The sequence below is a fragment of the Sarcophilus harrisii genome, chromosome 6 (assembly GCF_902635505.1).
Source record: "Sarcophilus harrisii chromosome 6, mSarHar1.11, whole genome shotgun sequence".
Lineage (NCBI taxonomy): Eukaryota > Metazoa > Chordata > Mammalia > Dasyuromorphia > Dasyuridae > Sarcophilus > Sarcophilus harrisii.
The window spans coordinates 37,370,885-37,393,534 of record NC_045431.1 but is presented as its reverse complement, the minus strand read 5'-3'; the positions used below and the strand labels follow the sequence as shown (position 1 = coordinate 37,393,534).

Genomic DNA, 22,650 nt, shown 5'->3' with positions numbered 1-22,650 from the left:
CTTCCTGGTTATAAATTAGGCATGGTGATACATATACTTTTAAAAGTGTATTTAAATGTTTGAAGCTCTTGGTGCTGAATACTAAAGGTATATTTTAACAACATTAAAAAAGGAAAAAACCCGCCTCTTTTCATCAGATGATTCTAATCGGAAATTTCCTTTTAACTAAATTAATATATTGGAATAAGAACTCACAGAAAGTATATAAACTTATTTTACATACACATATCAAGTTAATATCTGTCAAAATAGAAACAAGAGCAGTGGCCCCATAAAACAGGTTCTTGCTTTTCAGTTAAAAGAGATCAAAATAATGCCAGTTATGCTTCTATGTATATAACTTTTTCAAACATTAGTCAATTGATGAGCATTTAGGTTGTTTTTATATTTTAATAATTAGAAGTAGTTCTACTCAATATATTTTTTACTTGGGTTCAGTTTTTCCAATGAAGGAGCTGGACTAAATGATTATATTCTTCAATTCCTAAGTTTGGGATCATCAAATGTAATTTTAAGAGTAGAGGTTGTTGTTATTCAGTCATGTCTGAGTCTTTATGATCCCATTTGGGGTTTTCTTGCCCAAGATATGCTGTAATTTTTCATTTCCTTCCCCAACTCATTTTACAGAGAAGGAAACTGAGGCAAAAAAGGTTAAAGTGACTTGCCTGGAGTCAGATAGCTAGTAAGTATTTGAGATTGGATTTGAATTCAAGAAGATGAGTCTTCCTGACTCCAGTCTGGATGCTCTATCAATTGCACCACCTAGCTGCCCTTTAAAAAATAAAGGACTTAAGTTCAAATTGTAACCATGCTATTGACTTGGGTTACTTGCTATGTGACCTTGAGCCTTGAAATTGTCTCTAAGATCCCTTTCTTTCCTTTCCTTTCTCTTTCTCTCTCCCTCTCTGTTGTCTCTGTCTCTGGCCTTCTCCGTTTCACCCCACCCTCCCCCTCTCTCTTCCTCCCTCTTTTTTTCTTTCTCTCATTTCTTTCTCTTCTTTTTCTTTCTCTCTCTTTTTCTGTTTGTCTCTCTCTCTTTTCTTCCTTCCCCCTTCCTTCCCTCTCTCCCTCTCTCTTTCTCTCCTTTCCTTCCTTCCTTCCTCCTTCCTTTCCTTCTTCCTTTTCTCTCTCTCCTTTCCTCCCTTTCTTCTTTCTTTCCTTCCTCTGTCATATAGCTATAAGTTAGTAAGTGTTAAGTAAGTGAGAGTGTATTTGAACTCGGGTCCTCTCTAAGGTCCTTTTCAATCTTTGATCCCACTCAATGCTTTCCTATGGCAGATTTTACCTTCATCTCTTGCCTGGAAAGTAACTGTTTTGAGCATCTAAATCGGTTATAAATATGTAAACAGCCCCGTTCAGTGAAAGTCTGAAGTAAACATTTTCTCCATGATAAGTCTCTGTTTGTACAAACTATCCACAGACCCTGTCGATTTGGGCCAAGAGATGCAGCATGCTTTTTCCACCATTGGGCTATTTCCAAACCATTTTCCTTTTAAGTTATTTATGGGGCTTTGCACTCCATTGGAAACCTTGAAGGCTTTTATTTCTGCCTGAGACGAGACAAAGTTTGGGGAACCTTTTTGTCCTGAACCCGCTCCAGGATCTTAAATTTCTCTTAATGTTGAATCAGATTCTGTCCGTGGCCTTAGTGACTTCCTGGTTGTAAATTAGGCACCTTAAAAAGGTGCACTGGGTCTCTTAGGCCCCTGGTGCAGAATACTAAAGGAGTGATTTATGTAACAGAGCTCCAGTGGTGTGTTTGGCCTGTAAGTGTGGGGACAATTGGGATCCCTGAGCAGAGTAATAAAGTTAGGGCCGGGCAAAAGGCATCGCAGCATCCTGTGAGTTCAGGGAATTCCGTTGGCCCACCGGGAATTCTGTCCTTCCTGAAAATCGAAGGAATGTTTTATGACATCAGAATGTAAAAAACCAGGAACACTTGAATTCCCAGGAGCTCAAGAACAGATAGAAGCTGTTCGATTAGCTCTTTTTTATTTTTCTTTTAAGGGTCTCTTCACACAAGGAAAAATAGCAAGAGAAAGCGAAGGTTCTCCAGATTATGAACACATTGGAGCATCTGGAAAGATTGTTCTTTTTAGGGATGTTGGAGGTCCAGCTAGAAGTCTCTCCTTCCTGCCATTTACAAGACGGGAAGATAGAGAGTCTGAGGGCTAAGTAACATCTGCTATTTTTCTGATGTTTGGGAAGAAGCAACAGAGACAGGCAGCTCATGATTCCCTCATGTTAAATCAATGGAGGATTTGTTCAGCCTTCAGTAGACATCATCCTCTCCTGTCACTGGCTGGCTGAGCTGTCAATCAGTGCTCTTCAATCCTGTCCCAGATGTTTGTGGGACAAACTCATTCATAGGCTGTTTCTATTTCAGGAGGCATTAGAACAACCTTCTTGCATTTAGCCCTAGGTTTTATTTTCTTTCACCCAGTATACACTTTAGTTAAAGGCTAACCAATATGATCCAGCACCTGCTTAAGGGTCAGAGAACCAGGATTTACACCCTACTTCTGGGATTTGAGGCAAATAGCTTGCCTCGCTTTCCCTATTCTGTAAACTGAGAGTTCTTCAACTTTGACTTTCAAGTTCTAAAGCTATGGTTTTAATCTAATTCTTGTTAGTGGTTTCAAAAAATAATCATACGGGGCAGCTAGGTGGTACAGTGGAGAGAGCACCAGCCCTGAAGTCAGGAGGACCTGAGTTCAGATCTGGTCTCAGACACTTAACACTTCCTGGCTGTGTAACCCTGGGCAAGTCACTTAACCCAATTGCCTCAGCAAAAAGAAAAAATAATAATAATCATAAGCTTATAAACCCAGACGATATGTTCCCTGTCTTTTAAATTTTGGACTTATAATTTATTTGGACTGGACTTATAATTTAATTGATTTAGGGACCACCTGGTGAGAAAAAAAAAACAAAACAAGACTATTCTTCCAGTTCAGAGCTGCAATTCTTCTCCACGTCCTTAGGTAATTGTCTGGGGACATTGAAAAGTTCTGTGACTTTTTTAGGTGTCCCCAATTCATTTGTGTCAGGTATAATTTGAGTTTTAAGTCTTCCTGGAGCCTAAATCATCTCCTATACCATACTTCCTCTCACTCTGTGTCTTTGTCTTGCAAATACTTAAAAAAAATTTTTTTATTCCATAAATTTTTAATAGCTTTTATTTTTCAAAATATATGCAAAGATAGTTTTGAACATTCACCCCTGCAAAACCTTGTGTTCCAAATTTTTCTCCCTCCCTTTCTCCTCCCCCAGACAGCAAGTATCCAATATAGGTTAAACCTGTGCAATTCTTCCATACATATTTCCACTGCAAAATCTTTTAGAAGCAAGAGAGAAAGAAGTAAAAATGGAGAAAGATACCAAAGAGTTAACTGTTTTCCTCCTTGTTCTGACCGTCAGGACATTCTTTCCTTATAAATCACAGAACTATTTAATTTTATTAACAAGACTTTGTTTTTCTATGGTACCTTTCTTCTGAGGTACTCACAGTGCTCTGTGGATATTATTAGTTCATTCTTTCCACACCCAGATGATGAGGTTAAAGAAACAAATATCATTGTCCCTATTCTGATTGATGGGGAAGTAGAGGTAAACAGACACCAAGTAACTCTTCAAAATTACATGTCAGCATTAGAGTTGGTACTAACGCTGCAGATTTCTAAAGCTTCAGCCAGTTCTCCACCCAATGAACCACAATGTACTGTGCCCTCCCGAGGTCTGGGTCTTCAATTTATATGAGAGTTATTTAGATTCCTTATTCTTTTTCCTTTAGGTATATGGATGGCTCCCAGGATAAACTGAGGGACTACCTAAAGAATTGCCTTTTAATTGGTTTTCAGTCACATCAGCCCCTTATCAGTCATGATTCAGCCAGATCCTTTCGAAGACCCGGATTCCACCTCTGAAACACTATGTGCCATTTGTGGCCAAACCCACTCCCCGGAGGAGAACCACTTCTACAGCTATGCGGAGGAAGTAGATGATGACCTCATCTGTCACATCTGTCTGCAAGCTCTGCTGGAGCCCCTGGACACTCCCTGTGGCCATACCTACTGCACGCTCTGCCTTACGAACTTCTTAGTGGAAAAAGACTTTTGTCCCGTGGATCGCAAAACAATCATATTGCAAAACTGCAAAAAGTCCAGTATCCTAGTCAATAAGCTCTTGAATAAGCTCATGGTGACCTGCCCTTTCACAGAACACTGTTCAGAAGTTTTGCAGCGCTGTGACCTCGAATATCATTTTCAGACCAGGTAGGTCCCTTTTTTCCAAACAGATTCAGGAAATCCCAGTTGTCTGGGAAGGCAAGTTAACTATGTCTCCAAATGTCATGGATGGTTGGCTTTAAGTGCAATGAACAGATCAGGAGAGTCTGGTGTCTTTTTTTTTTTTTCCTGTATAACACATGGAAAATTCATTTGGAGTAGGATTTAGGTAATTTTGACTTGGACCAACCTAGAAAAAGAGCAGGGGAAATAGAGGGAGAGAAGAGAAAGGGAAAGAAAAGATGACAGTAGGTGGAGAGAGGAAGAGAGAGAGAGTTTAAAACTCATGAAGAAAAACCTTAGCAGGTTCTGAGTGATTCTCTATATCTGGAACCACCCCAGAGCCTGGAGCAATGTGATGTGATGAGTGGGCCTTGGCTGATGTTGCTGTTTGAGTTCACCCATCACTGACATTTGCTGGCCATTTATACGGGGCTTTTGCACTCCCAGGTAACTTTGCATCATTTATCTGTGTGAGTCCCAGGGCGAGCACCGGGTCCAGCCCTGCGGCGGATTCTCTACCTGGAATGTTCACACTTCTCAGCAAAGGTTGAATGATCCTAAAACGATATTAATCATTTCGTTAAATGATCATAAACGATACTGATCATTTTGGAGAAGGCTGACATTTATCTCTGCTCCCTCAGTTTTAGAATTGAGAGAACAAGGGACTTATTCTTTGGAAGATCATATGATGATTTAACTATATATATATATATATATATATATATATATATATATATATATATATATTTGTATATATTTCTATCTACTCATCTATTTATCTATCTGCCCACTCATCTCTCTGTTTGGCTATGTATATGTCATTTCCCCCATAGACTATAAGCTCTTGAAGAGTAAACTGTTTCATTTTTGTCTTAGTAGCACCTAGTACAGTGAGTGACTGACATATAGTGGGAGTAAATTAAATCATGATCCAACCATTCTGGAGCTCAGTTTGGAACTATGCCCAAAGGGCTGTCAAACTGTGCATATCTTTTGATCTAGCAGTGTCTCTTCTGGGTCTGTAACCCTGACTCACAGTCGACACATAGATGTTTGCCCTATGATTTTTAGTCTAAGGTGCCTAGGGGACTTGAGGCATTAAATGATTCATGACAACCCTATGAAGGAGATGCTGCAGATATTATTATTACCATTTTACAACTGAGGAAACTGAGGCCCAAAGAGGGCGTGAGTGGCTTGTTCACAGTTATAGAACCTGTGTCAGAAGCAGGATTTCACTACAGAGCTTTCTGACTCTACTATGATGTCCATAGGGTATCCATGTCCCTTCTCAGTAATCATAGATATTAAGGGTACTAATATGGAAGGCATCCATCAGATGAGAAAGGATGGTTCTTTAGACTAGAACTTGATGTGTCGAGGAACTTCCTTTAAGAAAAGAAGCTTTGGCCTGTGGACAATTCTAAACCACCACATGCTCCCTAAACACAATATGGCAACCATTCATTGTTCCTCCCAAGATTTGTAAAATGCTTAATACAAGACTCCATTGGTGATCTCTGAAAGCTGCGAGAAAGGATTCAACAGCTTTTTGAGTCGCATCGAAAGGGGCACATGAAGAATGAAAAACCACATACTTATCCAACAGAAATCACTTTTTTAAAAAACTCAGTTTAAAGACTTTGCTTTAGAAAATACCTGGAAGGGGATTGAATCCCCAAATGGATTTGAATCGTGCATTAAGGCAGATAGTTCAAGGAAGCAGCAGAGCTCTCAAGACCTTAGACAGAATTGTTCCCATGTAATAATAGTACTCTGTTTAAGAACACAACCCAGCTCAGTAATCTGCTTTTTTAAATTCAAGAACCAGGGGTATTAACAGCAATCCCCTTCCTGGTATGGAACTAATAACAAGTCACAACTCATCTTCTTGAGTTTAAATCCAGTCTCAGACATTAGCTATGTGACCCTGGGAAAGTCGATTAATCCCCCTTGCCTCTGTTTCCTCATCTGTAAAGTAAGCTGCAGAAGGAAATAACAAATCACTCCAATATCTTTGCCGAGAAAACCCCAAATGGGGTCAGGAAGAGCCGGACATGACTGAAAATGACAGAACAACAACCATAACTGCTAGCTGGACAATTCACTCTTTGCCTCAGTCCATTCGTAAAATGGAAATAATACAGTATCTACTTCTCAGGGTTGTCATGATGATCAAATGAGATTATAATAATTGTATAGTACTTGGTACGGTGCCGGGAACATAGTAGGTGTGCTTTAAAAACGTGAGCTATTGGTATTGCTTGGATTTGGAATCTGAGGTCCTGGGTTTGAATTCTACACAATCATTTCTGTGGGACTCAGTTTCCTTATCTGTAAAATGAGTATGTTGGACTAGAAGACTTCAAAGACCCTCTAAATCTGTGACCTTAAGTGTTTGCTCAAGCATTCCATGGAAATAGGAAAGTCCCTCTGAAGTGAGTTATTGGCTTAAAATTTGACCCCTTCCATATTTCAGTTTTCTAAGTGGGTTAGAACCAACATTTCCTACAAGGCTCTAGTCTTGTGGCACAAAGGTGTCTGTGACGGGGGTTAAGAATCTGAGGCTGGTGGACTGAGGAATCCCTTTGGGCTTCAGGCAGCCCTCTGAGAGGGCTTGCCATGTTCACCTATAGGCTCGAAATCATACAAACACACGCTTCAGATCCTGGCTGGGGATCTTAAGAGGATTAAACTGTTAATACCTCTCTACTTCCTTGAACTTGAAAAGCAGATTACTGAGCTGGATTGTTTTCTTAAGCAGAGTACTATTACTTGGGAACAATCCTGTCTGAAGTCTTGAGGGCTCTGATGGAAGTAGGTTTTTGATGCCAGTGAGTAACTCCTCATTTCAAGGGTTTTAAATATAGCTTTTACCCTTTTTTAAAAAAAGGTATTTTCTTGAAGTTTATTTTTTTTTGGGGGGGGGGGGCTGTTCTGAAAACCACTAGTGTGAGAATGAATATAGTCTATGAATTAAAGGGATTCTTTTCAGTGGGGGCTGGTGTCAAACTTGGATCTGCCAGTTGGGAACCCTGGAAACTGGAACCATTAGGTCTTAAACCTCCTTATGTTTAAAAAAAAATAAAAAGTCTTGAAAATAAAGAAAATATTTTTAAAATTTCCTTTAGCCAGGGACTTTGCTTTTTCTCCCTTTCAAGCAGATTTGCAAAGCACTTTACAAATAGCTCATTTTATCCTCGGGATACAATCTCAGAGATACATGCTATTATGTTCCCCCTTTGGAGGAGGGATCCATCAGCTCATCAGATTGCCAAAGGGGTCTCAGCACACACAAAAAAGATTAAGGGGCCCTCTGCTTTGAAAGAAGAAACTGATGTTTGAGAAATATTTTTGCCCTCAGCCAAAGCTTCTGTTAGAGGCTATTGATGGGGCCACTGCGAAGTCTTTGAATTACATATTCATGTCGTATGCTGGCTGTTTAAACAAATTCTGCTGCTGTTTCACCCGGGATCTTGCACTTAGTCAACAACTTTAGTCAACAGATTTTAAGTGAACCAAGTTGCATATAAATCTTTGGGTAAAAAACCATACTCCCTGCTTAAAAGTAGGGGTGCAGATTACTTTGCCTCATGCAGAAGGCCTGGCCACAGGGCTCTCTGACTACTGTTTCTGATTCCAAGGCTCAGAATTCTCCTGGGGGAACTCTGAGACTGAGCTACTGTTTGGAAGCCTTTAATTCCTCTGACCTCTGACCTCCCCCAAAGCTCACACACTATCACTGAAGGGACCACTTGCAAAGGATTTCCAATAGAGATGGTGGGCTCCTTGGTCAAATAGCAGCCTTCCCCCACCAAAAGGCCTTGCTGATAATTACAGTTAGGGGAGAAGTAGTTAAGTCAATCTAAGGCACCTCTTGACCCTGGGAATCCATCCTTTTTTAAGAGGGTGTGGAGAGGTCATGCTTTCATTTCACTGATATTAAGAGGATGTGTAGTGAAACTAAGACCTTGGTTGTCTTAAAAATCCCCATTAAGATGGTATTCGTTGAGCATCCACACTTTAGGGAATAAAGGTAGGAGAAGGTTCTACAAAGATGGGATTGTTCCTTTGAAGAAATGGCATTTTGGGGTTTCGTTTAAAAAATTGTCCCTTTTGTTTCTATAACTCCTTCGTTCCTTCCTCGGTATATCCCTCGTTCCCGTTCACCGTCAGCACTTAAAACAAAAATAAAACAGAAAGAGAAGAAAATAAGCAGTTGAAGAATCTAACCAACATATCAACTGAGTTTGACATGTTAAGTTACATACACCAACTCTGCAAAGACATTGGGGGAACATTTGCTCATTTCTTTGCAGATAAACTTGCTTATTATAATTATTCGGTGAAGAACTGGTTTGTTAAAAACATGGGAGAAAGCAAACACCTAACATTGCTGTATCAGTGAGACACAAATTCGGGATTGGAATAGGTAATAAGACAAGAGCATTATAAAAGGCAAGATGATATCTTCAGGCCCCCTTTTGGAAGCACTGTGCCCCAGAAGAATGGGGACCAGCTGGGCTTTAGGGGACTATAGATCTTTAAGAGATGTAGGCCCTACCTCTGCTTAGGGAGTATAAAATTTGAGCAAGTCTGGGTCCCTGAGTCCAGTTTCTATGGAGTTCATTTCAGAGAATATTTTCTCCTTCATTTTTTAAGTGAGTCTCCGAGAGACTTGTAGCTAAGTGGCTTGCCATGTCGAAGCTTTTTTCTGCCCCCATGACAGAAAGGAGCTCTCCATTAATGAGGGGAATGCTGGATGGTGGCCATGATGGAGGAGTCAGGGATGTCACTGCTGCTATATTTAGGGAAAACAAGTCCATCTCCCTTCAGTGTCTGAGACTTCGCCAGCTTCCAGATATCACCTGGCTTAAGTGGACAGCCATAACAGGATGTGGTGGAGAGCCATAACAGGATGTGCTGAGTCAGGCCGGCAGAGCAAAACCGTGGGCATTTGGCATTAATAGTTGGGTTTGTCCTTGGTTTCAAAGTGGACCATGAGATCAGGGAGGTGAGGCTGTGACTTGCAAGTGAGCAAGGGCTGGGAAAAGTCACCTGCCTCATTTTCCCCTCCAGAGCCTTCTGGGTCCGGTGGCCAGATATAGATCAGGACTTGGCCAAGCCCAGGAGTGCTTTTTGTTTGCTGGTTCTTTTGCTGGTGAGGCAATGAAAGCAAACTTTGGTTCCATCTGATATCAGTCCTTTAGGGAGAAGAAGGACACTACATTCTAAAGTAAAGATCCTATAGGTGATAAAGTCAGATTTGATCTAATTTGCTGAGCCTATAAATGATCTTTTGTCACATAGGAAGGAAAAAATATTAAAGAAATGGTAGTCCTCTGCTTTGCCCTAATCAATAATGTGTAGAATTCAGGTGGCACATTTTGGGAATAAATCAACATTCATTAACTACTTACTGTGTGCCAGGCACTGTGTTGAGACCTAGAGATCCAGGAAGGCAATCCCTGCCCTCAAGGAATTTGCAATATCATGGGGGGGGGGGGGGGGGAGGCTATTTGCAAACTCCAAAGGAAGCCCCATAAGGGATTAAGAGGAGATAATTAACCTAGGGAAGACTCTGGAATGAAGGAAATGAGGAAAGCAGAAGGTAGAATTTTAGTTGAGATTTGGAGAAATGCAGGGAAGTCCACAGTGAGAGTTGAGGGAGAACTTTCCAGCCATGGGAAACAGCCAGAGAAAATGTCCCGAGCTGAGAGATGGAGTGGCTTGTTTGTGGAATAGCCAGGAGCCCGGTGTCACTCGGTTGGAGAGCACCTTGATAAACTGCTGGAGAATATCCAGAAAAGGAAAACCAGGATGAGGAAGGGTCTGAAAATCATGATTTATGAGAACTGGTTAATGGAACTGGAGATGTTTAGCTTGGGGATGAGAAAGCTCAGGGAAACACCATCCTCCTCCTCACATATTTGAAGGATTATCATGGGGAAGGTGAATGTGTCCAGCTCCTCCCGACCCCATTTGGATTTTCTTAGCAGAGATAATGAAGTGGTTGGCCATTTCCTTTTCCAGCTCATTTTACAGGTGAGGAAACTGAAGCAAACAGTATAAAAGAGTGACTTATCCAGGGTCACACAGCTGGTAACTGTCTGAGGCCAGATTTGAATTTAGGAAGAGAAATATTCCCGATTCCTGGCCTAGCACTATCCATTGCATCACTTAGTTGCCTCAAAAAGGTGCATTAGCTTTCTTCCATTTGGCCCCAGGAAAACAGAAGTCGAAGAAATGGGTGGAAATTATAAAAAAGGCCAATTTGGGCTTGATGTATAAACTTGTGAGGAGGAGCCATTGGAAAGTCAAATGAGGTGTCTCAGAAGAAAGCAGCCTTCTGCTCACTGCCAACCTTTAAGCAAAGGCTGAGTGCGACCCTGAATCTGTACCACAACGAATCCTCATGTACATGTTGACCTTGATGGTCTCTGAAGGTGGTGGTTTTTTCCTGCTCTGAGATTCTGTGATCACTTTGCTTCTTGGTTGTCTCCTTCCACTTTTGAAAATATCCAGGGGGATTTCTCTGAGTAGCAAACCAAGGGTTTATTATTCCCTGTGTCAGTCGCTGCTTAAAATATGGTCCGACTTGACCTTGAAGGTTAGACGTGGAGAGACTAGACAGATCCTTTTTTCTTAGTGGCCAAAGTATTTTTTAAAAAAAGAAAATTGGCTTGGGTGGGGGCTAAAAGGGATATGAGGAAGGGGAAACCAAAATGTCTGGAGGGTTGCAGTAATTCCTGTTTGGTCTTGCCACCTAGTAAACCAGGAGATCTGGCAAGTATGACCTAGCATCCAATGAGCTAGTTCAAATCTGAGGGCCGTAGCTGAAGAAGGGCATGGTCTCCGTGCTGAGCTGGCTTCAGACCTCATCAGGAACTTTTATGTTCCACCCTGAAGTTTATGGACAGTGATGAGTTTGAGGGGCTAGAAGGGGACACCAGGATAGCCAAGGGATTGTTGGAAGGAACCCAGCATGCTTAATCTGGAGAAGCCTCTCAAGAACCACAATATCTGAGGGAATATAATATGGAAGAGGGACTAAATTTGTTTTCTTTAGAACTAGAAATAAGGAGTAGAAGTTGTGAAGAGTGGATGTAATAGGTGTCAAAAAGTGAATGGGTTCGACTTGGAGGTGATGAGTTTGAACTTTTTGAAAGTCTACAAGAAGAGGTCAGATGACCACTTGTTGGATTTGTTTTAGTGGGGATTCCTTTCATTTATGCATTGGATTAAATGAATGCAGAAGCACCTTCTGAGGATCAAATTCTGAGTGTGTGTATATGTGGGGGAGAGGGGAAGAGAGAGAAAGAGGGAGGGAGGGAAGGGGAGAGACAGAGACAGAGAGGGGAGAGAGCGAGAGAGCGTGCAAAGAAGGGAGGGAGGAAAGAGGAGAGAGAGAAGAGAGAAAGAGGGAGGGAGGGAAAGGGAGAGACATAGAGAAGAAGAGAGAAAGAGGGAGGGAGGGAGAGAAGGACAGAGAAGGAGGGAGGGAGAAATGGAAAAGGAATCTTCACTCAAATTTATCTTCCACGCAGTTGACAAAATAATTTTCCTAAATCCAAATTATTCCCCCTACTCAGCAAATTGGTATCTACTGATTATATCTAGGATACATTATAAACTCCTTTGTTCAGCCTTTAAAGTTCCTCACAATATGGCTTCTTCTTTTTATAAAAATTCATCTGCCCTTCCTGCTATTTCCCCCAGCCTCCCATAGAACAAATAATAAAACCAAACCAAAAAAAAAAAAAAAAAAACCCAGCCTTGGATACACAGTCATATAGTCTGGCAAAGCAAATTCCTATATTCTTGCCTGAAATTGTACATATCCTGGCAGGAATCCTTTCCCTCTTGACCACCACCACTTGCCATTGTTGGTTTCCTTCAAGACTGAGCTCAAGCCCCATCTTCAGAGCTTTCCTGGTTCTCCTACCTCTGGGCACCTTCCCATCCAGCTTCCTCTGTCTGCTTTGTATGTGTTCTTTTTAAAAATTTTTATATAACTAAGTATATGTTGTAAACTCTCTGAGAATAAATTCTGTGTTGTTTTTGCCCCGATGCAATATTTAGCATCTTACCCATCATTTCATAAGTACCTAATAAATACTTGTTGGTTGATTTGACTGAATTGGAGTGTAGGTTTTCTGTCAAAAAGGAAATATAAAAATTAGAAAAAACAAGAATAGCTTCCATTTTTCATAACTCTTGATGCTTTCCAAAGTGCTTTCCTATCCATTAACATAATTCCATTTTCGGGAAGCATGCTGGGTGATGGTATTATCCCTATTTTGCAGATTAGGAGGCAGAAGGCTGAGAGATTACTTCCCTAAAGTGAGTGGTACAGACAGGATAAACACCCGGGGTCCCCTAATTCCCTTCCTAGGGATTACCACCAATCATGCTCTCTTCCTTTCTATCATTGTTGACATAAGCATTGGGCGACAGCATCTCCCTTTATCCCCAGATAATTGGTCATTAAGGACTAATATACAGATATTTGAGTCCAGATTCCAGACGTCATCTTCATGAGTTTGTTTCCTCCTTTCTCTATGAGCTAAGGTTTATTATGACTGCATAGTTTGGGGCTTGTTATTAATAGAGCTCTTTATCCCTCTGCTGACTCAGTTCAACTTGAGTTGGCAAACTGGATTCCAGACTCACTTCATGAGTCTTGGATGCAGGAAGGACATTCTCTATAGGTAGCTATGACATCAGCAGAATGGAGGTAAACAGGACTTGGCATCTCTGTGAATCATAGAATCATAGAGCTGGAAAAAACCTTGAGATCATTTAGTCTTCTGCCTTCAGCTACATATGGTATTGTGACCATTTTGTCAGAAAAAGTAACTTGGGCCAGAGAAGTGATGGGACTCTGTTGGGGGCAGACTGTTCTTCAGTTGATTAGTAGGGAAGAAATCCCTTTGATTCCATAGATCATTAAATCGTCTTTGTTTTATGTTGTTTTTGTAATTGTTCTTTATCATCCTACAAAATAGATATATACAGATAGCTACTTTTTTTTTAGAACAAATTTTCAAAATTAGCCTGGAAGCCAATTTTCGAAGCTTACTTTTGTCCGGCATGTCTTTTAGGTATTTTAATCGTGCAAGTCACAAAGTGTCCATTGAAACAATAAGAACTCACATGAATCCCTAAACACAATGGACTGCTCACTCTTCCGCTTACATGGTGTTCCGTTTCACACCTCCATGTCTTTGCCCTGTTTGACCAAACCCTTGCCAAGTATGGTCCCTCACTTCTACCTCTTTGTTTTCCTTCAAAACTCGGCTTAGCTCTTACCTCCTGTAGGAAAGGCCTTTCTGGATCACTCTCTCCAGCCCCAGCTGGTAGTACCTAACTCTGTGATAGGACATTCTATGTACTCCATATGTATCACATATATCTAATAATTATATGCTGTCTCAAAGATTGTACTCCTTAAAGACAGGAATTAGAATGTATCATATTTTTTTGGGGGGGGGTATTTTTGTTTCTTTTGTTGTTGTTTCTCCAGTACTTAGCTCAGAGCCAGATACATTTTTTGTTGCTGTTGGTAGATTAAGTTACATGTCGTCACTCTTCATGACCCCATTTGGGGTTTTCTTGGCATAGATACTAGGATATTCCAGCTCATTTTACAGATGAAGAAATTGAGGCAGAGTTAATTGGCTTGCTCAGGGTTACACAATTATTGTTTTTGACTGGATTTAAATTCAGGTCCTCCTGACTTTAAGACCTGGTGTTCTATCCATCACCCCACCCACCTATCCAGGCCCATCATACGTGCGTGTGGGCAAATGAAATGGACAAAGAGATAAATCTTGATCCAAATCTTGGGGAAAGATAAACTGTCATACAGAACAAATGAATCAGTAGACAAATATTGTTAATGTCATTTAGTACGGTTACATAGCACTTACAATGTACAGGTGCTATACTATGTTCTACTGCAGGGGAAAACTGAGTAAAATTCAGGCTCCGCTTTCAAGGAGCTTACAATCTATTTTTGCTACAACGATAAAAAATACACAAATGACTATAGTCTACAAGGCAAAATACACTGAGGCTTTAAGGGAAGTATTTTTGAAATGTGCTCTGAGGGTTCAGGGCAGAGAGGGATCACACACACCTGGTTGGGGATAATCAGGTAGCTTCTCGAAGGAAGGAGAGAAGAGTTTGGCAAAGTGAACGTAAGGTATCCAACATTATACCACTGCCTAGAAATGTTTAACAAACTAAATAAAAATAAACACGGATAATGTTATTTTGTGGCTTTCTAAGTCTATGTTTCTATATATTGTGGTCATATCAGATAGTAAAATATTTGCAAAGCCATTTGTTAACCTTCAAGTGCTACATAAATTTGTCTCTCAGATAACTCAGATAAATATTTGTCTCTCAGATAACAGCTCTGTATGGGATCCTCAGAATCAGAGCTGACCTTTTTATAGCACGCTATGGTTTACACATTTATCTCATTTTATCTTCTCAATATGCTGTTAACTAGGTGCTATCATTATCCCCATTTGACAATTCAGAGAAATGGGGTTCTGGGATTGGCTCAGGATCACATAACTGAAAAGTGGCCCAGGCGGGATCTGAACCCAGGCTCCGTTACTCCGGCCACTGCCCCCAAGGTTCTAGGAAAGCCGGCCAGAGCACAACTCATACATTTGGGATGTTACTGTCTCCAAAGCCCAGAATTATAGAGAAATCCCACTCTTCTCTACCTCTAAACAAGCTGACTTCCAGCTCCCTGGAAATTTCAATGAAACCTAAAGAGAAAGAGGGAAAGTAATTAGCCACCCCACTGTTTTCTTTTATCTTCTTGTTCCTCCTCTGCCTCACATAATAGATCTGATGGGGAGGATGGGGAGGGGCTGAGTACAAGGTATCATTTGCTCTCCACTCTGGTCTGTCTCTTGCTACATGTTGTTGTTCCTTCGGGAGGAGGACCCTGATATCCTCAGGTGACGCTGTGAGTGGCCAGGGAGTTGGATTTGTCAGGGAGGGCTGGGCAAGGTCACCTGCCTCACGTTCCCCTCCAGCCTTCTAGGTCCCGTGGCAGGATATGGATCAAGAGGATGGGATATGGCCCTGGATCACACACACACACTTTAATATCTACATTTAATATCTAATATCTAGATATTAAAGTAGGGGTGTGTGGATGTGTGCATGCACACACATACACACACCTAGTTTTATATCTACCTGAATAAATATACCTGTGTGTGCACATGCATGCAAGCTACTTTTGTATCTGTATGAATATACATACGAATGTGTGCACACACACACACCTTTTAAGTCTGCTTGAATACATACACACACACATACACACGTGTGCATGTACACATACACACACACCTAGTTTTATATCTACCGGAATATTTGCACACGTGTGTGTGCACATACCCCTTTACGGCTACCTGCATATACACCCGCGCGTGCACACCCCCACTTTTCCATCCACACGCGTGTGTGCGCGCTCACATATCCCGGTTCAGGGGTGAGGGCAGCAGCGCCCCGGCCGCGGGCGGCTCCTTCTCGAGCCGGAGTTCCTCTCTGGGCAGGTGCAGCCTCTGCTCGGCACCCCCCCCCCCCACTCCCCCAGCGGTGGGGGTTTGCGGGCCGCGCTCCTGCCCTCCCGCTAGCCCATCTGCTTCTGGCCAGTGATGTAAACGTACCAGCTGCTTCCCGGGAGCCACTCTGGACGGCGCAGGGGAAGAGGCGGCCCGCGCAGCAGCCCCGTGCGGCGGCAGCCGAGCCCTCCGCTCCCCCGCGGGCCGGGGCCGCCTCTGCGTCCCGGCCTCCCTCCCCTCCGCCCGTCTGAGAAGCAGACTGAGTAATCCTCTTAGCAGCCGGAGCTTTCTGGGCGCAGCCTGGCGTGCGGGCTCCGGGCTGCCAGGGCTGCCAGGGCTCCGGGCTGCGGCACCATGGGCCGCTGAGCGCCGGGCCCGGGGACGGCTCTGCTTAAAGGAGGGAGGCTCGGCCGGCCGGGAGCCCGAAGGTCCGGGGGCCACCCCCCCAAAGTGGCCGGGAAGCCAGCTCAGAAAATGAAGGCTCTCCTCTTACTGGTCTTGCCCTGGTTAAGCCCCGCCAACTACATTGACAATGTGGGCAACCTTCACTTCCTGTACTCAGAACTGTGAGTACTCACAGTGGCTTGTTGTGTGTGTGTGTGTGTGTGTGTGTGTGTGTGTGCGTGCGTGCATGAGGGTCTGTGGTCTGGGGCTCCCCGTGCTCGTGCCTGCCTTGTCTCGTCCGTCTCTCCCGAGTGGGAGAAACCCACTGTATACGACGTGCCTGACAGGGGAAAAGCATCTCCTGGCTGCATCTTAGAGCAACATGGCCGATTAAACAAACACAAAACCTGTGCCCGATTTACACTCCGCAAAAAGCCGAGGGATCTCGGTGCAGCCAGGGCTCCCTCAGCGAGGAACCCTTCCCCTTCCTTCTTTTTCTTTCCCTTATTTGCAAGTGCTCTGCCTTTTCTCAATAAACGCATCTCCTTTCCATAAATAGACCCCAAGAGAAGGCGTGTGAACCTCTCCAGCTTCTCTCAGCTGGTTCTGTTTGATGGGGAAGGTGCTTGTGCAAATCTCCATTTCCTCTCCTCCCAGGAGGAGGACACCCTTGTTGGTTTGGGAGGACCTGGAAAAAAAGGATCTCTCCATTTTTTATGAGAGAAAACAGTTCATGGAGCAAAGCTCATGTCTGATCGTGGCTGTTGGTAGGCTTTGAGGGAAGGTTGCAGGAGCCATGCTGCCGGCTTCTAGAAAACAAATAAATAAGCTTGCCTCTGCTATCTGGAGCAATTAGAACAATGCATTTCACTTGACTAACCGGTGGGCTCACCAACCACTAAGAAAACAGGTATCTGGGCTCAGAGGAGACATAAAAATAACCCCAGCAAGCTCACTGGCCACGCATGCAATGAGTGTCAATGGGTAATTTCGAATAGGGATTACAAATAGAGGACAGGCCCATCCTGGAAAAATACTATTATTCGATCCCAGTGAGTAAGCATGGTTGTGATGGACAGTGAGGGCAATGATTGTACCAGAGACCATGTGGAAACGGCCAAGGGTGCCTTTAAAAGGGGGATTCCAGCCCCTAAAAACACAAGTGCGGATCATTGGGATATTCTGGGATCTTGGCTGAATTGGGAAATCACGCAGTTCTCGGGATTTTCTCATTAAACCCTCCTGGATGTAAAGCCAGTTTTTTGTTTTTTTTTAAACATTGGGTAAGAAAGGAAAATCTCTGGACTAATGCCGGCTAAACCAAATCTAAATTCAGTGAGCATGGCCAAGGCAAACTAGGACATTGAAAAATGTTTTTCTGGAAAAATAAATGCTGTTAGGGTGAATCGGGGTCACCGAAAGACCCATCACCCCCTCTGCAGATTGTCGACTATACCATTACCACAAGTCCTAATGTCACAGCTGCCAAAGAATCCTCCCCTCTCATTATTTCTCTTTCCCCCTATCATTTGACAGATAAAGAAACTGAGGTCTAGAGAAATGAAAAGACTTTGCCCAAGAATATATAGCCAGTCTAATATCAGAGGAGAGAGAATAGAAAAATGTCACATAGGCAATCATGGGATTAATCCTGGGTTGAGAACTCCTAAATCAGTCCCTTGCTTCTCAGGCAATTGCTCTCTCCTTCCACTTACCATTGCCGAGGCTTCCCTGACCGAAATACTCTTCCTGGTCAGTTCTCCCTTGTGTGTCTTCTTCTATTGGAGGAAGCCTCTCATTGTGTCTCATCTATTTGGAGCAATTATAAAAATGCATTTCACTTGACTTACCAATGGGCTTTCAAACCATGAAGAAGTCAGCTTCTTTTGGGCAATTCCGGCCCAGCTCGCTTTTTGTATCCTCTGTGTCTACCTTTTAGTAAATAAGTGTTTAATCAATATTCCTTCCCTAAGAAAACAAGATCAGCCTTAGTAGCTGAACCTGGAACTGACTCCACTGTGGCTGACATCACACCAAATATCTTTGATGAAGATTCCTCCCCCCTCCAAAAAAAAAAAAAATCTTAGGAATAAACTTACTGGCTTCCAAAGGGTCATTTCCCCCCTTTATCCCTAGTGCTTAGTACAGTGCCAGACATATAGGTGGGTAACAAGTGCTGGTGAGATAGGGGGAGGTTGAATCAATTCACTGAGAAAGCTCAAACATCTCATGTTTTCAACATAAAAGGGCAGTGAGGCTCAGAGGAGTGGGAAAATCCTCTGCATTTGACTTCTAGGTTGACTTTTTTGTCTTTCTTCCCCCAATCAATCATTTGTTAGCCATGTGATTATTGACAGCTCACTTAGCTTGTGTGAGCTCTCCACACAATGGACAAAACCTGCCCATACTGCCCTCCCTTAAAAGTTATTGTAAGGAAAGTGCTTTGTCAATAGGATAATATTACTATTATCATTTGGTGACAGGAAGGTTAGGGGCGACTAGGTTACACAGTAACTAGAGTGTCAGACTTGGAGTCAGGAAGACAAATCCATCCTCAAATATTTATTAACCACGTGACCCTTGGCAAGTCATTTGACCCTCTTTGCCTCAGTTTCCTCATCTGTAAGATGAGCTAGAGAAGGAAATGGCAAACCACTTTAGTACCTCTGCCAAGAAAACCCCAAATAGGGTTATGAAGAGTCCCACGTGACTGAAACAACCAGACAATACAACAGCAAGAAGTTTAATTCTTTGCATTTTTTATATGAGTACATTTGTGTTCTTTCTTCAGCCTTGAAAATTCTCTGGTGACTTTTCAAACCTATTGCTCTCTCCTTTGATGATATACTCTTCTTCTTTTTGGGCCCCTCAGTGCTTTTCTTCTATTTCATTTCTGGTACTTGGAGCATCTTTTTCTTAATCACCCACTGCATTGAGTTCCAGACTCAGATTTCTAATGCATGAATCCCCGTTCAGGAATTTGAACATTTTATCTTTTGTGATTTTGAAAAGCAATGAAGAAGCTGAACTTTATTTTTTTTTTCTCTCTCTCTCTGTGTGTGTGTGTGTGTGTGTGTGTGACAGCATGTGTGATATTGTATATATTTGGAATGGGGAGAAGGGAAAGAATGGGGGAGTGGAGACACTCTGGCTATTGACCCCTCGTGAAGCTGTTTTTTCATCTGTTTATATTGGGTGTTTCTGAATGGGTTGTTGCTGTGTGGTCTCAGTGGGTGGGTAGGGGGGTGGATTATGATTTTCAAAATGAAATTACCAACTCTGCTTTTGATGAAGAATGAAAAGTTCCTTGTTATTGTTTGTTGTAGACTGTAGAGCTTCTCAGAAAGTTGGGAAATGTCAGCTTAGCTCATATACATAAAAAATATTTTCAGTTTTCAAATGTCAGTAACTAGTGAGTTATTGCCAGAAGAGGGAAGGAAAAAATGATAATCCATTCCTCCCAACTTTCTCCAGCCAGTGAAAGTAGCACAGGGCAAGCGGGGCTTTTTCCAAGCACCAAAATCAAGGAGGATTACTTCCCCCTTCCCCTTTCCTCTCACCCCATAGAATATCATCATCAGGTGCCCCCATTCCCTCACCTGGAGGCCATCACAGCTCTCCTTCAAGACCTAGTTACCTAACAGAGCTGAATCCAGCCACCCCTTCCCTCTGCCCCCCAGAAATGCCACGTGCTTGGAGAGTCACTCCATGTGATTGAGGTGCCTGAGATCTAGTGTGTGTGATCAGCTGGGAGCAAAGGCAATAAGCATTGGATTCTGCTTCGTGCCTTCTCTCTATCACACTTCCCCCCCCCCCCCCCCCCCCCCCCCCCCCCCCCCAAAACTGAGCTAGAATCAGTACAATGGACAATCTGGAAACACAATGTATAATATACAAATTCCGGTACGCATCCTACCTCTCTCAGAGCAGTTAGGGTCACACTGCTAATAAGTGTCTGAAGCAAGATTTGAACTCATGCCTTAATGACTTCAGTCCTGACGTTCTATCCACTGTGTCCTCTAACTGTTGTCAAGGGTATATAACCAGTCTAATATCAGAAGGAGAGAAAGAAAAAGTGGCACATAAGTAGGTGGTCAACACCCCTCCCACAACCCCAAACCTCCTTTTTTTTAAATCATCCTTTATTCTCCACTATTTTTTTTGGGGGGGGGTAGGCATCTCTTTTAGAGCAAAGAACGTTTTATCGATAAGACTTATGAAGGGAGACAGTGTGAAAGGTGGGAGGGGGAAATCTCCACTATTTTTAACAAAACATTTTTCGTCTTAGATCTTTTCCTTTTACCTTCCAGTTTTCTCTGAAAATTAGCTGCTTCCTCAGGGCATCCCATCTCTTGGCACCCTTCTGAAGGCAACTACTTCTTCCCCTAAGCCAGGATACAATTATGGTACACTCCTTACTCTCCATCACTCATTTTTAGACCCTCCCTCAGACACCATCCCTAAGCAGCCCCTCTCTTCCTGAAAGATTATTCCATCCTTGGTTTTGTCAGCATTTGGCCTTCCCAGGAAATCTCTACCTGGCTCACGGCCCCCAAACTAACATCTGCCTTTGGCCTCATCTGGTTCAGTTTTCAGAGGGCTGGGGTTCCTAATGCTGGCTCTGTACCCAGCCCCGGTTTTCCTCAGTAGAGAAGGCCTGTTCCAGTTGTAATTTGGTTTTAGAACATTAAAATGAATGGCTTCAAAATCATTATTTGAATCATTTGATGCTGAGAGGAAATAAGGCCCTGTAATGAGGGGCTGTCAAGAGTCTAAGACTAGGGGACCCCATGGCTGTTCTACTGACTACACAGGGCAGGCTGAAGAAATCCGAGACTCGGAACATGGGATTCATAAGTAGAGTATTCACAAACCGACTTGAAAAAGCACACCTCTGACTAATTACACCTGCTAAGCTGGAGCCAAAAGCTGCACCTCTGGATTCACACCCCCAAAATAACTTTAAATGAAGCACAGTTGGTCTGATTCTCCCTCTCTCTTCCCCCTCATCCTGTCTTATTTATATGTGAGAAATCATCAGCCTAGCCAAATTTCACAAAGCTTCAAATCCTCATCTAAGAACCTCCAGCCTTGCCAGCCCTAGATCACTTCTATGTTGACATTTGTCTAGAATTGGCTTTCTCTTTCTGTTGGTTTTAGCCAGGTATTAAGTAATGAGCCAGACTCATTACTTAATTCAAGACTACTTTTAAACCTTGAAAGCATTTTGAAAGGTATAATTTTATTAAATGGCAAGATATCTACTTAGCTGTAAATTATCACAATTCCATATATTTTTGACTCTGAGAGGAAGGGTTTGTGTGTATGTTTGTGTAAGGGTGGGCAAGAGCAGAAGGAGCAGAGAGAAAGGAGGGCAGAAAGGAAAGAGAGAGGGAGGGAAGGGAAGAGAGAGTGAGAGAGAGAGCTATTAATTACTTTCCTCGTTTTTTCAAAGTTTAAATCAATAGGGAAGTAAGCTTTCTGGATTTTCCAGGGCAAAAATGTCTAAAATAAATCTCCAAGGGTTGTTTCTTTTGCACTAAAAAAAAAAAAAAAAAAAAAAAAGTCCATTTCTGGGCTTTAAAAAATATGTATATATGTTTTAAATGAATTCTAGATTAGAATATGGAAGGAAGGAAGGACACATAATTGACTGCAAATAGAAAAAGGAAGAGAGTTCTTTTGCTTAGGAAGAAAGCCACCAATCTAGAGTTGGGAAAGGAAGAGAGACGATATAGGTTTCATGGTCACATCTCTTTGTATTTTTGAAAAATTCTTGATAAATTGAGCCAAACATTTTTTTTTTTAAATATTGAACTCATGTATTTGGAAGGAAATTGAAGCCTCATGTTTCTGATTCATTTACACTTAACCCATCAAAATGTTGCTTTTTAAGGGTTCTTTGATGTCCAGGGAGCTCCACGATCCTTTTGATTAGCTCCCCTTCCTCCCAAGAACCAGCCCTTTCTGCTTTACTGGCTGTAATGGAACCCCAGCCTCTCCTTCCTTCTTCCTCCTGTGATCCAGGATCCGGGTTCTCTCCTTAGCAAAATAGACCTGCTTCTCCTTTGTGCTCCTGATGGCTTGTCAGGGAGTTGAAAGCCAAAATAAAAGTTCCTTGAAAAACATGTTTGGCACAACATCAACCACCCAATGGTATTATAACTGCCTTTCTTCTTCCTTTTTTTTTTTTTTTTTTTTTGCTTTTATTTTTGTCTTTCTTCCTTTCTATAACACTTCATTAATGCAAAGAAATTCTTCAGGTAACTTGTAAAGAAGGGATAAATTTTAGAGAAGTCCAGACATTAAGCTTGACATTTACTGAGTCAAAAGAAGCTGATTAGGAATAAAAAGTAGGCAGTGTGGGACAGTGGAAG

At 42.3% G+C, this 22,650-nt stretch overlaps 1 protein-coding gene across 3 annotated transcripts in view; it reads left to right on the top strand.

Moving 5' to 3' along the window:
- The window catches only part of LNX1 (ligand of numb-protein X 1), a 208,876-nt gene that overhangs the window by 96,545 nt on the left and 89,681 nt on the right, over positions 1-22,650 (top strand). For 2 of the 3 annotated variants that reach the window (XM_031942611.1, XM_003773249.4), the window contains exon 2: positions 3,794-4,274. In XM_031942611.1, coding sequence (XP_031798471.1) covers positions 3,883-4,274 — 392 coding nt within the window. In that variant the 5' untranslated portion in view covers positions 3,794-3,882. Of the gene's footprint in view, positions 1-3,793; positions 4,275-15,785; positions 16,456-22,650 lie in introns of those variants that run through there. The other variant, XM_023506006.2, reaches the window with a different exon arrangement.